Genomic DNA, 15431 nt, shown 5'->3' with positions numbered 1-15431 from the left:
AAATTCTCACACAGCAAAACAACAAAACATTTTTCTTCCGATCAGGCGTTCTTTCCGATTACTTTTGCCCATGTAAACGCGGCTATAGTTTGTCTATAATTTTGTTTCTAATGTCCTGGGACAATTCTCTCCTTGGCTTTCTGTTGTCCATGTTCAGTTTGGTTCATACCTTTTCACCAAACAGCAACTTGACTATTTGTCTCTCTTTAAATAGGCAGACTGACTGATTATGGGTTTGAAAACAGCTGTGTTGTCACTTAAAGGACATACCTAAGTTTATCATGACCCCCCTGGGCAATTAGTTCTCAGTCTTTTATAGAGGTACCATTATTTTTGTCCAGCCCATTTCATTAGTTTTTTACCTTTTTTATAATTCTGTTAATCAACAACTCAAACGTAATGGCTGATTTTGATTATTTAATTTTCAATACATTGTAATTTATTGTTACTTTTGAACCTTTCAAGTAAGCATTGTGGAATTTATTATTTAACTGAGGGGTACCAACAATTTTGTCCAACACTGTAGCTGTTGAACCTGAACTGCAATGACATTTCTGACCGTGGAAGACGGATCTTCCTTCGGGGTTCATTGAACCATTCAGACCCTCCATAACTGAGCTACATAAACAGAACACTCTTGTTGCTGCTTGCTTGATGTGCGTGGCCATGCTCTGACCCCCTCTAAAGGCATGCGAGAGCAGAAACCATTGAGAGTCTCAACGGAATACCGCGAGTAACATTAGTTCCACCTCCTCTGCACAGTTAACACATTGGGGGGGGGGCTACCGAAACAGTACAAGAGTGAACCGAACCGAAAGTGCCGTACCAAAATGTTTTGGTCAGTAACTGTATCTTTATGAGTAAAATAAATGTTTTTATTAATTAAAAATAGAAACTCATCTTTGTTTGGAGTTGTAACCAGCAGAATACATGAATGGAAATTGTTAGCAGCACAAGAGATGATCAGCTGATTTAGATAAGTGGTTCTCCTGCAGTAAAGCTAGATTTGCTTTAAGATCAGTCAGGTTGTTAAACACTTTCAGTCGCTTTGACCCAAAGCCAAGTCCACGCACATTCCAGGTAACAATGTTAAGACTTGACATAATTACTATTATCCTGTGTTTTCTTCTTTAATTATTTTTTTATTGCTATTTTATTTTATGATAAGCAATTTGTGTGCGTAACGGGAATGAAAGATGTTATACAAATCGATAAAGTTTTGGTTTTAGTTCATACTGGTATTGGTAACAGGATTTTTCCCCCATAGATCCCTGTAGCAAATGTAATAATTTATTAAAACTTAAATACATGTCTGTTTATATGCTATAGTCAAATTACGGATCTCAATCTAATTTAGTTTCTTCTTCTTTGCAAAAATATGAGTGTTTTTTGTAACTTATAAATAAATTCAAGACCAAAATCACTTCTTAATTTCTTAACTTTGAATGACATCTGAGTAGATACATTTAAAAACAAAACCTTTTCATGCATTTTTCTTACTGCGAGGTTTTTGATATTTATTGCTTTTTGACAAGATGTAAAGTCCTTTTAAAGAATAAGGCTCCTTTCTGTGTTTGTGTCCCTGAAGTTTTCCCCCAGCACTATGAGACTGAAGAAGATTTCTGCAACCGGCAGAGAAATGTCAGAGTGCAACAGGAGAAACCAGAACCACCACAGATTAAAGAGGAACAGCAGGAACCAGAACCTCCACAGATTAAAGAGGAACAGCAGGAACCAGAACCTCCACAGATTAAAGAGGAACAGCAGGAACCAGAACCACCACAGATGAAAGAGGAACTGCAGGAACTAGAACATCCACAGATTAAAGAAAATCAGGACAAACCAGAACCTCCACAGATTAAAGAAGAGCAGAAGGAACCAGAACCTCCACAGATTAAAGAGGAACAGGAGGAACCAGAACCTCCACAGATTAAAGAAGAGCAGAAGGAAACAGAACCTCCACAGATTAAAGAAGAACATGAGGAACCAGAACCTCCACAGATTAAAGAGGAACAGGAGGAACCAGAACCACCACAAAATGAAGAGAAATGGGGGAAACCAGAATCACCACAGATTAAAGAGGAACCAAGGGAACTCTGCATCAATCAGGATGAAGAGCATCTTGAGCTTGTGCAGGAGACTGATGCTTTGATGGAGATTCCTACTTATGAAGTAGATGAGAACAGTGAAGCAGATCCAAATAATCAGCAGAGCTTTAATGTAACTGATAGTCAGGATGAAGTAGGAAACCAACATGAAGAATCAACATCAACTACAGATGAAGAGACAGCATCAACATCAACTACAGATGAAGAGACAGAATCAACATCAACTACAGATGAAGAGACGGACCAACAGAACAGAGATCAGAGGAAGAAAAGAGACAGAAGTCATGTCCAAAGTGTGGACAGCTCTCACATGTCAGAAAGTCTGTGCAACACTGATGTAAGAAAAAATCCCAAGAAGACAAATCTGGGTAAGAAATACAACCAATCTCCAAAAGAAGAGAGACTTTCCTCTATCACGTCTGGTAAAAACTCAAGAATAATTACTAACTACATGGAAACTGGGTCTGATGAAAGATGTTATATCTGTAGAGAATGTGGTAAAAGCTTTTGTAACAAAGCTCAGTTCAGAATTCACACAAGAATCCATGCAAAAGATAAAAAAACTTCTTATAAAGAATGTGAGAAAAGGTTTAGTAACGGATTTAGTCTCAAAGGACATATGACAACTCACACAGGAGAAAAGCCTTTTCCGTGTAAAGACTGTAATAAAAGATTTAGTGACAGATCTCATCTCAATATACACATGAGAACTCACACAGGAGAAAAGCCTTTTTCTTGTAAAGAATGTGATAAAAGTTTTAGTCATACATCTAGTCTCAAAACACACATGATAACTCACACAGGAGAAAAGCCTTTTTCTTGTAAAGAATGTGATAAAAGTTTTAGTCATACATCTAGTCTCAAAACACACATGAGAACTCACACAGGAGAAAAGCCTTTTTCTTGTAAAGAATGTGATAGAAGTTTTAGTGATGGATCTTGTTTCAAAAGACACATGAGAACTCACACAGGAGAAAAGCCTTTTTCTTGTAAAAAATGTAAAAAACGTTTTAGTCAAATATCTGGTCTCAAAACACACATGAGAACTCACACAGGAGAAAAGCCTTTTCCTTGTAAAGAATGTGATAAAAGTTTTAGTCATACATCTAGTCTCAAAATACACATGAGAACTCACACAGGAGAAAAGCCTTTTTCTTGTCAAGAATGTGATAGAAGTTTTAGTGATGGATCTTATCTCAAAACACACATGAGAATTCACACAGGAGAAAAGCCTTTTTCTTGTAAAGAATGTGATACAAGTTTTAGTGATGGATCTCATCTCAAAAAACACATGAGAACTCACACAGGAGAAAAGCCCTTTTCTTGTAAAGCATGTGATAAAAGTTTTAGTCAAATAACTCATCTCAAAACACACATGAGAACTCACACAGGAGAAAAGCCTTTTTCTTGTAAAGAATGTGATAAAAGTTTTAGTAATACATCTGATCTCAAAATACACATGAGAACTCACACAGGAGAAAAGCCTTTTCCTTGTAAAGAATGTGATAAAAGTTTTAGTCAAATATCTCATCTCAAAACACACATGAGAATTCACACAGGAGAAAAGCCTTTTTCTTGTCAAGAATGTGATAAAAGTTTTAGTCAAATATCTCATCTCAGAAAACACATGAGAACTCACACAGGATGTGCGAGGGAGGTCGAGCCTCGCTTAAAGATTTGTGGTTGAGGAGGCAGATCATGGAACAAGATTCCGGTCAGAGAATCATGGCACTTGGAGAAGAGACTGAAGTTTCTTCTTTTATTGAACAACGTTGGAAGATGATGAACTACAGCAGCTGTTGCCTTCATCCATGTGTGTAGGATGATGTTGAAGTAGAACTAAAGACAGATATTCAAATAACTCAAACTTCCACAACATGTTATAATATGAAATAAATATCTTATAATATAAAATAAATCACAAAATTATTGATAAATGAGAAGCAGGAACGACTTACATTTCCTCAAGAATGCACACAAAGAGAAGGGGAAACACACAGGGAATCCTTACAGCTTCACACCTCTGGCAACTGCTTCTCTGCTGATTGTGAGTGTAAGGGGCATGTCTGGACAAGTTCAAAAGATGGCGCTTCTCTTCTGTACGCCAGTAAATAGTGCTCTTCTGCCTTGACCACTAGGGCTTTCTTTCTTGTAAAGAATGTAAAAAAAGTTTTTGTGATGTATCTCATCTCAAACAACACATTAGAACTTGTAAGACTTTTTGACATTGTAAGGATTTAGGGCTGCATGGTGGCGCAGTGGTTAGCACTCTTGCCTCACAGCAAGAAGGCCCCCAGTTCAAGTCCCAGCTGGGGGGACATGAAAAACACGACATCAATGGGGGACCTTTCTGTGTGGAGTTTGCATGTTCTCCCCGTGCATGCGTGGGTTCTCTCCGGGATCTCAGGCTTCGTCCCACCATCCAAAAACATGCTTCATAGGTTATTTGGCAATTTTAAATTGTCCATAGGTGTGAGTGTGAGAGTGAATGGGTGTGTGACTGTGGATGTTCTACCCTGCAACAGACTGGTGACCTGTCCAGGTTGTCCCCTGCCTACGCCCAAGTAGCCGGGATATGCTCCGGCAGCCCTGTGACCCCGAAAGGGAAAAATGAATGAATAAATGTAAGGATTTAGTGTAAACTCTAAATTCAAAAATTTTCTGATAAGAGGTCAACCTCTGTACCACAGCAGAAGACTTTAGAAAAAGTTCTGTATCTTAGAAAATTAAATATTTGAAAGTGAGTTTTTAATGCTTAAAACTCCTGGGGTAAAACCCCAATGTTTTAATGAACTCCATAGCAACCTGAGCTTTCTTTCATGTACATAGAGCCACAGGCTGATGGCCTCCATGCCATATTGATGAAGTAATTTTATCAGAGGAAGGCAAAAGTGAGTATTGAATGTGTAGAAAGGAATTTTTCTAAAAAGAAAAAAAAAACTTTGGTTGTTTTAATGTATGATTTGCTACAGGAGGTCCTTTATCCCAACAGCTGTTAGACTATAGAATGACACAGTTAGGACTGCTGAAACTGCTGCGGTGTTTGCTTTAGTTATGACGTGTACTTTTACTTCCACTTTTATTACAATTTTATTTTTTACTGACTATTTGTTTTTCTAACTGCCATATTTCTTGTTTTGTTGCTGTAATAACTGAATTTCCCTCTGGGGATCAATAAAGTCTTGTCTTGTCTTATCCTGACTTTCTTGGACAGCTTTTTTTAGCTTTTCATCTTCTCTAAGCCACAATTATCAAAAGCAACAAAGTAAAGTATCAATACATTTCAATCTGTGTGTAATGATACTAGATAATGAGTTTTACTGCTGACAAAATATGTAAAACCTTGTTCACAAAATGAATTATTTTAGATGTACCTGTTAATAGAAATTAGTTGTTTTGAATTATTAGAGCTAACATCTAGTAGAGTTAACATCTAGTAGAGATAGGTATCGTTAAGATTTGATCTATTAAGTCCTTTTAATCTGCTGCTTTTCACTCTGGTACCTTATTAGTATTCTTATGAATATTTTCTGGTGTAAGTTTACACTAAAATAAAATGATCAATAAATACTGTTAAGATTTGTCTATCCTGCCTTTTTGTCTTCTATTTTCTTTATTTTTGCTCCTGAACATTGATTTTGAGGATTATTCCAGGTAGGATCAACTCCATAGCAGCAGGGCGCAGTATAAGGAAAATGTAAATCCTAATCTACCAGGTAGGTAGATGGGAAGAGGTATTTAAATAGGTGACAGTGTGCAGGTGGGGGTTTTGTCTGGCAGTCATAGTGAGCTGAACAACAAACATTTCAATGCTTGGATGACTTTGTTGATGCCATTGGTACGGTGTATGTTTATTTCAATTTCATTTATATTCTGATATTTGTGGGAACATTATTCAACAAGTGAAATAGTTAAACCCTCCTCCACCCACGTCCCGACGCCGGATGGATGCACGGGCTGCAGCTGCTCCATGACAGCGACCCCTCCGATCTGCTCCTCACCTTTTTGTGGTCTCCTCTGCGATCCCACTTCTGACACCATAATGTGACGGGGTCCCGTCGGAAAAGGATGCAGAGGAGCCAAGGTGAGGAGGTTCTTTCTTTATTCAAGAACTTTGACACCACTATTGCTTCACGCAGGGCCACACAGCGCTTGGCACCTCCGTCACACTCCTCATTTCACTACCTATGGTGCTCCCACAGGCCACGCCCATTGGGCGTTGCTCTCCATTAGCTTCCGGGTGGCACCACAGGTAGTCATTTTAAACATAAAATACATAAATGCACAAATAATGAAACACAGTGTGGCCCCCCTCGTCATCTGACGGTGCCACACCGTCACACCATCCCCCTCCTCCGAGGGATTGACGATGTGCGGCAATCCATTCCAGCCATCTGCCACAGTGCAGGCAGCACGCCGATCCACCAGACAGTTCAGCAGGCGCCCCTCGTCCAAAGTAGAGGCCCTGCAGTCCATTGGCCAGGCATCAGCGGGTCCTTCCTCTGGCTCGTGCTCCTCCACCCACGTCCCGACGCCGGATGGATGCACGGGCTGAAGCTGCTCCATGACGGCGACCCCTCCGATCTGCTCCTTGGTGCGCCGCTCTGGTCGGTCCCAGCCCCAGCAAAGGCCCTTCCATTGGCCACACGCCCCCGCGTGTCTCCTTCCGGATGGCACCTTAGCCGATCGGAGCCACCGACAGCAAGTTCCTGGCGAGATGTTACGCCTCTCCCGGAGCACCCCGTGGACAACCCGGTAGACGTGGCCTTCAAAGCCTGCGTAGGCGGCAGTGGAACCAGGCAGTGTGCCCATCCCGCCTCCGGCCATCTCCGTGCTCCGGCGGTCTGCCCTTGCTGTCCGCGAGGTCCGCCGCTCGTCATGGGCGCTGAGTTGGACGCCGTAGGTCTTTCAGGGCCCCTGGCCAGGCCTGATGAACCGCCGAGGCCACCCGGATCCACCCCCTCTTCCTTTGAGGATTGACTTCCTGGAACGGAGCTGTGCCTGCAGATCTTCCTCCCCACCTCTGCGTCCTCACCTTTTTGTGGTCTCCTCTGCGATCCCACTTCTGACACCATAATGTGACGCAGTCCCGTCGGAAAAGGATGCAGAGGAGCCAAGGTGAGGAGGTTCTTTCTTTATTCAAGAACTTTGACACCTCGCCATCTGACGGTGCCACACCATCACAGAGAAAATAGGAATCAATGCGCTTTTGTCCTGCTTACATAGTCACATGTCATATCCGATCTGTGCCACATGAGAGGATACTATCGGAATTGGGTCACTTGAACCATGCAGTGTAAATGCAGCCTAAAATTACAGACCGAGGTGGACTAGGAACTGAACCAAGACCAGCTGTGTGACACAGAGAGCTTCTCACAGATCTGACTTTGTTAATAAAAAATAATAAAAAAACCTATCACAATTGTCATTTGAATGGATGGGGACGGCAGGTGGACTGGGCATCACAAAATCACTAATGGTGTTGAATAGAAACACTTTAGGATTACCTCTGCTTTTAGAAATGAGATTAGTGAAGTAAGCAGCCCTCGCACCTCTAACAGCGTTGTTAAAAGAAACTAAAAGATCCTTCAGATGAAGTAGATGAACATGTAAATGAGTTTTTTTCCAAAACCGTTTGATTTTCTTCAAGATCGTTTTAGATGCCTAATGCTGTCATTTATCCAAGGGGAAACCTTAGTGACGGGGGCCAGTCTAGTTTTAATGGGACAGACTCCATCTAAAATAGAAAGACAGTAACTATTAAAAGTGCATAATAACGAATTAACATCTGTGCACGGAAAGAGAACCAGATTAAAAGTGTTAGAAAAGGTCTCAAGAGTTAAACATGTGAGAGCTAAATTGTCTATGTGCAGGCAAGAGTGACACAGAGAAAGAAAAGAAAGAAAAAAAAACAATGATTGTCAGAAATAAAAATGTCCTCAGAAAAAATAGTCAGAATGCACACCTAATGTAAAAACAAGGTTGAGTGTTCCATCTTTAACATGTGTGGACCCAGACACATGCTGAATAGAATTAAAAGAGTCCATGAGACTGAAACCTCTGGCAAAGAGGTCAGAGTCATCATTAATATGTATGTTAAAGTCACCAACCATGATCAGGTTAGACAGCTTCATAGTGGAAGATAAAAAGTCACACAAACACACACCATAAATAACAATAAAGTAATAGTTCATAAAATAGAAGTTCATATCAGACAGATTTGTTAAACAGCCGTACCGAACCAAAACGTATGGAACTGAGCCCTATGAGACTCTGAATGGAACCGAATTGAGATTTTAGCGTATCGTTACACCCCTAGACATAAATCTGATGGAGAAATCAATAGAATCTGCAGTTTAGATCAGTTTCTATTGAAAAAGGCTGCATAAATATGACAGACAGCTTTCAGGTTCAGATGCAGTTCTGAAAAACAGCAGAAACATGATCTGATGGAGGCTCTCATTTATCCTCATTATTCTTCCAAACAGCCCAATCAAGTTGGCCCAAAGGCACATTGGCAGAGCAACATGTTGTCTATGAAGAACCTACTCAGCTGTGCTACAAATAACAACAAACATCCAAACCACAACGGTAAACAATCAAGACCAACACAACTGTCAACATCCAGAATCCAGCAAATATCCCAAACAGAACATTATTACCCACAATGCAACTGCACAGGTCCTGCAGCAGACAGGGTCTTTCCAATAACTTTATTAGTCTCATCTTTTTAAAACTGGAAAGATTTTTCTTCAGCATTTAAAACAGAAAACAGGAAATGAAAATATTTGACGATCCACTTGATGAGAAGCTGCAGAAAGACTGAAATCCATCAGATTTTAAAAACATAGAGGTGGTCCTTTGATGATGATGATGTGATGAAGATCAGACGCTGATGTCACTGATGTTCTGGCTGTTGATGGGCTGGATGTGGGTCCTGGTGGTGCTGAAGAATGAAAGATCCTTCTACCTGCAGTCATTCCTGAAGGAAGCTGATTGCAGCTGTTCTCTCCTGACAGATGGAATGATGGGAAATGAAGTTCATGTTGAAGTGTGCTCCAAGCAGAACAGAAAGGTCTCACCTCAAAGTCAAGACTTGGATCAGCTGCTGTTCTCTGGGAGCGTGCACGTGCTGCTGCATGTGCTTCTGTCATGGCGTTCTGGATGAGCTGCTGAGGTCTGTTTGCATCAAGACTCTCAGCTGCTTTAGTCAAACTGCTGAGCGATGGAACAATGGAGCCGTTTCTGAAGGAAGAGGATCAAACATGATGCTCTGCATCCGTTTGCTTCAGGAAGTGGAGGTTTTTTAGAGTCTCCAGACTGTTTCTGAACGGCCAAAGAAAAGCAGCTGATGTGCTTCTGTCTCCTACCAGCAGGGAGCGCTCTCAGCCGGACGGAACAGATCCTCAATGCTGCTCTGAGAAGGACTCTTCTGTTCCAGAAGCAGAGACTGTTCACATCCAGGAGAATCTGGACTCCAATGAATCCCAGAGAATCTCCTCTCTGCTGTTTGGACACTTTGACCAGCAGAGGGCAGCAGAACTTTCAGCAACTCTGGATCTGATCCCACAAAAACAATCCATGGATGATCAGATTTCAGAAGATTTGAAGGATCAAAGACAAAGATGTTCTGAAGAGAAGATGTGAGAAGAAAGTCCAGAATGAATCCACTCTGACTTCTCCTCATGTCTCTGAAGCTTGTGTCTTCATGTCTTCACCTCAGAGTTTCTTCTGGATTCCATGTGGATCAATAATATTGATCATGTTCTGTTGTCATTTTCCATCAGAACTTCAGGCTTTTCTCTGCTGATGATCTCTGAGCTGAACTTCTTGGAGGAATTCCTGAATCTGGGATTTGGAGCAAACAGTCAGAACAAAGGAGGTTTCCATTTCTTCTAAGCTCTGCCAGAAGAAAAGAGCTGAAGCTTGAAGCTGAAGCAGCATTTGCTCCGAGAATCTGTCCTCCAGACCAACAAGTCCCACCACAGCCTTGAAGACGTTTCCAGAAGCAGCAGCAGACTGTGTTCCCATGACGATGCTGAAGTCTGCAGCTCCTCAGTCAGGAAGCTCTTTCAAGCTCGTGCACATCTGTCAGTGCAGCAGCAGAAAGCCTGTTTCCCTGCAGGAAGTTGGGACTTTTCAAAGTAAGAGCCTCATGTTGGCAGAGATGGGTTGGATTCTTTGATGCTCCAGTGTCTTTTGGATTGGAATTTCAAAATAAAAGACTTACAAACACCACAATCACTGCTGGATGATAAATACATTTACTCTTTATTTTCTGTCAATAAATCATGTTTATCAATAAATCCTTGATTGTAAATGATGGATCTAAAGTTGAAAAGAAGTCAAAGTGCTGACTCAGCACAGATCAAAGGAGACACAGATGATTTCCTGGATGAAGAAAACATGGATGAATAGTGGCGTTTGGAGGAAGTGCGGCTGCGCAGTCCGTCACTGAACACCGTCACTGCCTGGACCTCTTTCTGGGTCCTAGTGCCGTAAAAGTTACAGCTCCTGGTTCCACAAGAAAAAAGTCCATTCTAGAGGCCACTCTGACGTCATCATCGTCAAAGACAGCGTTACCTAGCAACCATACCAAGACCATAGCAGCTATAGAGGGAAACACAACAAACCATCAACGGCGGTTAAAGCAGTCAGACGTTTGTTCTGCAGCTCAGCAAAAATCTCAGCTTTAGGTTTTGGGGAGAAAAACAAAGGAAAACACACGGAGAAGGATTCTGCAAAGGAAATCCCAAGTTCTATTGGTAAGTCAGCGTCCTGGAAACATGCTTTGTTGGTTCTGAAGTGGCATGAATGCAGACTTAGATTGGTTTGTTTCCTTGGATTCTTCAGATGGATTCAAGCTGTAAATGTTGTCAGCATAAAGCAAGTTTGGACTAAACTAAAGCAGAAAGTGGCTTTGAAGATGGTCAGGAGAAATGAGGGCTTTTTTCAGGAATTCTTGGAAGAGGAGGACTTCTCCAAACAACCAGAATCTAGGAGGAGGTTTTTTCAGCATTGAGATCAGGATTTAGCATGAGCTTCAATCCCATTTTTGTTCAATCCAAATGTTTACCGTCATATTCAGGAGTTCAACTCTGAAAGCCACCATGACATCATAGACATTAAAGACCCTGTTACCTAGCAACCAAACACAACAAACTGTAGACTATTCAAACTGGACATTTTGGGGCAACAATTCTTTTCTAACTCAAGTTTTTATGAAAAATCCAAATGATGGAAACAGATTGTGTAAAGGAAATGAGGATATATTGGTGAGTCACAGTCCTGGAAACATGAGTTGTGCTCTGATGAAGACGCCTGATCCAAATGTGGATTTTTGAAATGTTCTTCATGAGATTCAAACTGATTGAAGCTTTGAATTAAAGGTGTCAACACATTTCTTCATTGGATTCATTCTGTTTCAGTGTCTAAGGTTGGTTTTGTGGCAGAAACCAAGTTTTTGTTGAACAGTAGCGTTTGAAAAAGCAGAAAGTGGCTTTGAAGATGGTCAGGAGAACTTCTTTGAAGAGGAGGACTTCTCCAAACAACCACAACCTTAGAGGAAATTTTCTGAGCATTCAGAGAATGCTTTTACAATGACTCATCATTTTCCACAAGAAGCTAATGAGTTTTTCCAAATGCATGCTGGATATTCTTAGTTCTAGCTTGGAAAGCACTTTGTGGGATTTCCCTGGAAAACCTGCTTTATCAATCATTTTGGTCTCTTTTTCTTCTTCTAAGTTCCAGCTTGGTGAGTGTGCAGGTCGCCATGGCAACCAGTGTCCAGGTCAAAGGGAGGACCACGGCCATCCAGTCTCCAGGCTTTTGGATTGATTTGGATTTGATAAACATTTGTTTCCCACATTTTAATAGTAGAATTCAACACGGGACATATAGTGGATTGTAAGAATAGGAACAAAAACAGCAACAACAAAATAATCCTCCTCCCCTTAAAACATGCATTTGACTCTGAACAAGTCTAAACCAAATCCAAGCAAAGACCAGCGCTGGGGCTCCTGCTAGTTTCTTTTAGAAGAGCCTGCCTCTTCCAAACATAGAATGTTCAACAACTAGAGCTAAAAATGTCTGTTGGTAGATTTCTGGATGTTGGCCGTATCCCAGCGAGCAAGGCCAAGTCAGCCCCATATGGTTTCAAAGTGGACAGAAAATGTTTTTAGGAGTTTCTAGAATGTTCAACAACTAGAGCTAAATGAAACTAGTGCATGAAATGACAAAGAACTTCCTGTTTGAAAGGAATCTCATGATGGCTTCCACCTGTCTCTTTGCTTTTCCTTTCTTTTTTGGGTTTCTCCTCTTTGGGAGGTTACACAAAACTGCACTTTAACCCAGAAGGAAACAACAACCGCTCCACAATCCCTGAATCCCCTACAGCCTTTATCTAAACATTTACATTGACCATTATCACACATTCGATTGCCTTTTCTCAGAACAACAAGCACAACTTCCCATTTGTTTGTGTGTGAAATGATTCCAAAAAGCCATGTGTCATCCTGGAGGGACTGGTTTCTCATCAATGCAGACCACCAAGTTTCTCTGGTTTCTGACTATTTGGTGGCTGGTAGGCCTTTTGGGATTTTTGTCAGGGAAAGAAGTGAACCTGGGCTCCAAATATTGGAAGACACTGATCTAAAAGTACTAGGACATCTGGAGAAAGCTCTAGTTCTGCTCCAACTCAGTCCAAAGCACTGAAGATAGATGGAGTTGGATTTGGGAGAGGACTGAGCTCATTCAGATGAAGAAAGAACAAGTCAACAGATGAAGAAGATTTCAGGAAGTTTCCCATTCAACAAGTTCAAGTTTCCAGAGAGCTAGTTTAGCATCCGTGTTCTGGACCAAACCACTGTCCCTCTGAAGGTCCAGACACAGAGAGGCCCAGAGTGACCCCCATTTCTCCTTTTTGCTCTCTCCAGTGGCTGACTCCGCCCCTTAGGACGTCCCCCTGTGTGGATCAGCGGTCAGTGGGTTGGAACCTGCTGCAAATGCAGGCTCTGGTTCTAACTGCTGGATCAGAAGTGGAATGTGAGCTGTAGTGGTGTGTCTGCAGCTGGATGTGGAACACATGAGGGAGGGGTCAAAGGTCAATCTTTCTTCCAAACAAATGTTGTCAGTCTATTCTCCAACAATGCTCCAACATCTTCAAAGGTTTTTGGTCCCAAATCCAGAGTGGAGCTGGTAGGACGTGATCATTTCAGCCTCAGATTTGGGATCTGTCATCTCTCTGCCACCGTGACACCGAGTGATGAGTTCATGCTCCAAAGCGGCCCGATCGCTGGCTTTAGGGACTATTCCAAAAGCTTTCAATGATGGCGGGGAATGAACATTAGGAACAGATGACGGCTTGAAATGTCTGCTGTTGGTTTCTGATCCAGACAGAAATTCAATCAAATGTCTTTGAATCCATGATTTCCTTAGAATCTTTGACTCTAGATTCAGATCGGATGAAACTGCAGCTAAAAGTCTTTCAAAAGTCCAAATCCTCAAAGATGAAACAGAAAGTTCCTAGAAAGTCAAATGAAAAACAATCAGATTGTCTTAGATAAACCCGTTTGGAAGTTAAAGCATAGAAACAAAGAAAGTTCCAAAAGCTAAAAGCCTTAAAGAAAGAAAAGTCCAAAGAAAAACAGAAATCCCACATTTGGATCAGTAAAGACATGAATTCTCCAGAAACATCCAGAAACAGCTCTGAGCAGCAGCCATGAATGGACTGAGAACAGACGGACATCAAAGCAGAATCCAAGCAGCACCTTCATCCTGATGAAGCTCCGCCCTCTGACCTTCAGCAGTCATCTCCAGGCTCCGCCCCCAGTCTGTGACGGCTGGATGATGCTGTCCTCCACCTGCAGCTGGACCTGGATGTTCTCTCAGACCATGTGGCCTCATGGATCAGAAGGTTGAGGGTTCAAGTCCCTTCATGGTTGAAGTCAGACAGAAAGTGAAGAAGAGGGAACATTCAGAGCAGTTTCTGTGCTGTTTGCTTCCTCATGAGTCACGTCTAGATCAGGTCTGGATCCCAGTCAGAAAGTGATCAGGAAATCTGCAGATCAAACCTTCATTTACTGAAATGAAAAACATCAACTGACTTTCTACAGATTCTACTTCCATTCATCAAATTCCAACAGGAAGAAGATTTACAATCAATCAAATCTGTTGATTTCCTGACAAACGTTGTTTTCTCTTCCTGTTTGAATGTTTGATTGTTTTCAAACATGAAGAGAGTTTTTTTTCCTGTTTTTAGCTTGAAATTTCTGTTGAAATGTAAAGGTTCATTCAGAATTCCCCAGTGGCCTCATGTTGGAGGAGGGGCTTCATTAGATGCTGCTGGGGGCGGAGCTTGAACACACACCGCTTCCTGGAACCCAAACTCAGGCTAAGTGGAGGAAAAGTTGGGATTTCTGGTGTTTGTAAAGATCTGGAATGGTTTCCTCCCACAAAAAGGCCTTTTTCTAGTTTCCTGCAGATGAATTCTTTTCCTGCTGGGAGTTCTCATCTGGGTTTGCAGATTCTTAGTTGGAGGAAAACTTGGAGCAAATTCTTCCCAGAAAAAGGATTTTCTCTGGAGTGAATTGACATGAACAGAGTGAGTTTGGACTGAAAGCAGCAACAGGGAGGAGATGTTAGAGCTTCATCAGAAAACAGCTTTCTGGAGGAGTTGGAAGACGTCAACAGTCACAGTGATGGTGAGGAGGAGGAGCTAAGACTTCCAAAGTCAGAGCTAAAGATGGAGGAGCAGCAGGAGGAGGTTCTTCACTGAAGGAGAGCACAAGTCCAGCTTGTCAGTGCTTTGCTGATTGGCTAGTTGGATGTGTTCTTTGATGAGCTTTTCAATCTGACGTCTGCTTGGAGGACTGTTTTCATCCTTTTGGATGATTCCACTATTTGAACCAGACCTGGAACTAGAAGAGACTCAATGAGAACAGAAAGACAAGAAAGGATCCAAACCAAACTCTTCTTCTGTCTGACTTCAACCATGAAGGGACTTGAACCCTCAACCTTCTGATCCATGAGGCCACATGGTCTGAGAGAACATCCAGGTCCAGCTGCAGGTGGAGGACAGCATCATCCAGCTGAAGAAGAGGAGGAGCTTCTGCTGCCTCAAAGAGGAAGGTGGAGGAGGTGAGAGGCTGCACTGGAGCTTTGGACCAAACCCTGTGATGGATGAACAACATCTCCAGGCTGTTTTCAGCATCACTGTTTCATCTGAAGAAGCTCCAGGCTGAAAGCTGCAGCAGCTGCAAACATCTGGACTTCCTGCAGCAGCTGCAGACCTTCATGTGACTGTGGGAGCTGCAGCAGCTGCAA

The 15431-nt window shown here is 41.9% G+C and overlaps 2 protein-coding genes across 5 annotated transcripts in view; one reads left to right on the top strand and one right to left on the bottom strand.

Moving 5' to 3' along the window:
- Window positions 1-15431, top strand: part of LOC144986943 (uncharacterized) — a 239117-nt gene that overhangs the window by 20376 nt on the left and 203310 nt on the right. Inside the window, exon 2 of one of the 2 annotated variants that reach the window (XM_078935701.1) lies at window positions 1589-5700. The exons of the other annotated variant lie outside the window; for it this stretch is intronic. Within the exon in view, the coding sequence (XP_078791827.1) occupies window positions 1589-3795 (2207 nt within the window). The 3' untranslated portion in view covers window positions 3796-5700. Of the gene's footprint in view, window positions 1-1588; window positions 5701-15431 lie in introns of those variants that run through there. 2 annotated transcript variants of the gene reach the window in all.
- Window positions 1-15431, bottom strand: part of LOC144987268 (uncharacterized) — a 193711-nt gene that overhangs the window by 37726 nt on the left and 140554 nt on the right. The gene's annotated exons all lie outside the window — the stretch shown is intronic.

Source organism: Oryzias latipes, chromosome 2 (genome assembly GCF_053564925.1).
Source record: "Oryzias latipes strain Hd-rR chromosome 2, Olatipes_Hd-rR_3.1".
Classification (NCBI taxonomy): Eukaryota; Metazoa; Chordata; class Actinopteri; order Beloniformes; family Adrianichthyidae; genus Oryzias; species Oryzias latipes.
Note: the sequence above shows the minus strand (reverse complement) of the source record. Positions and strands in the feature narration are given on the sequence as shown.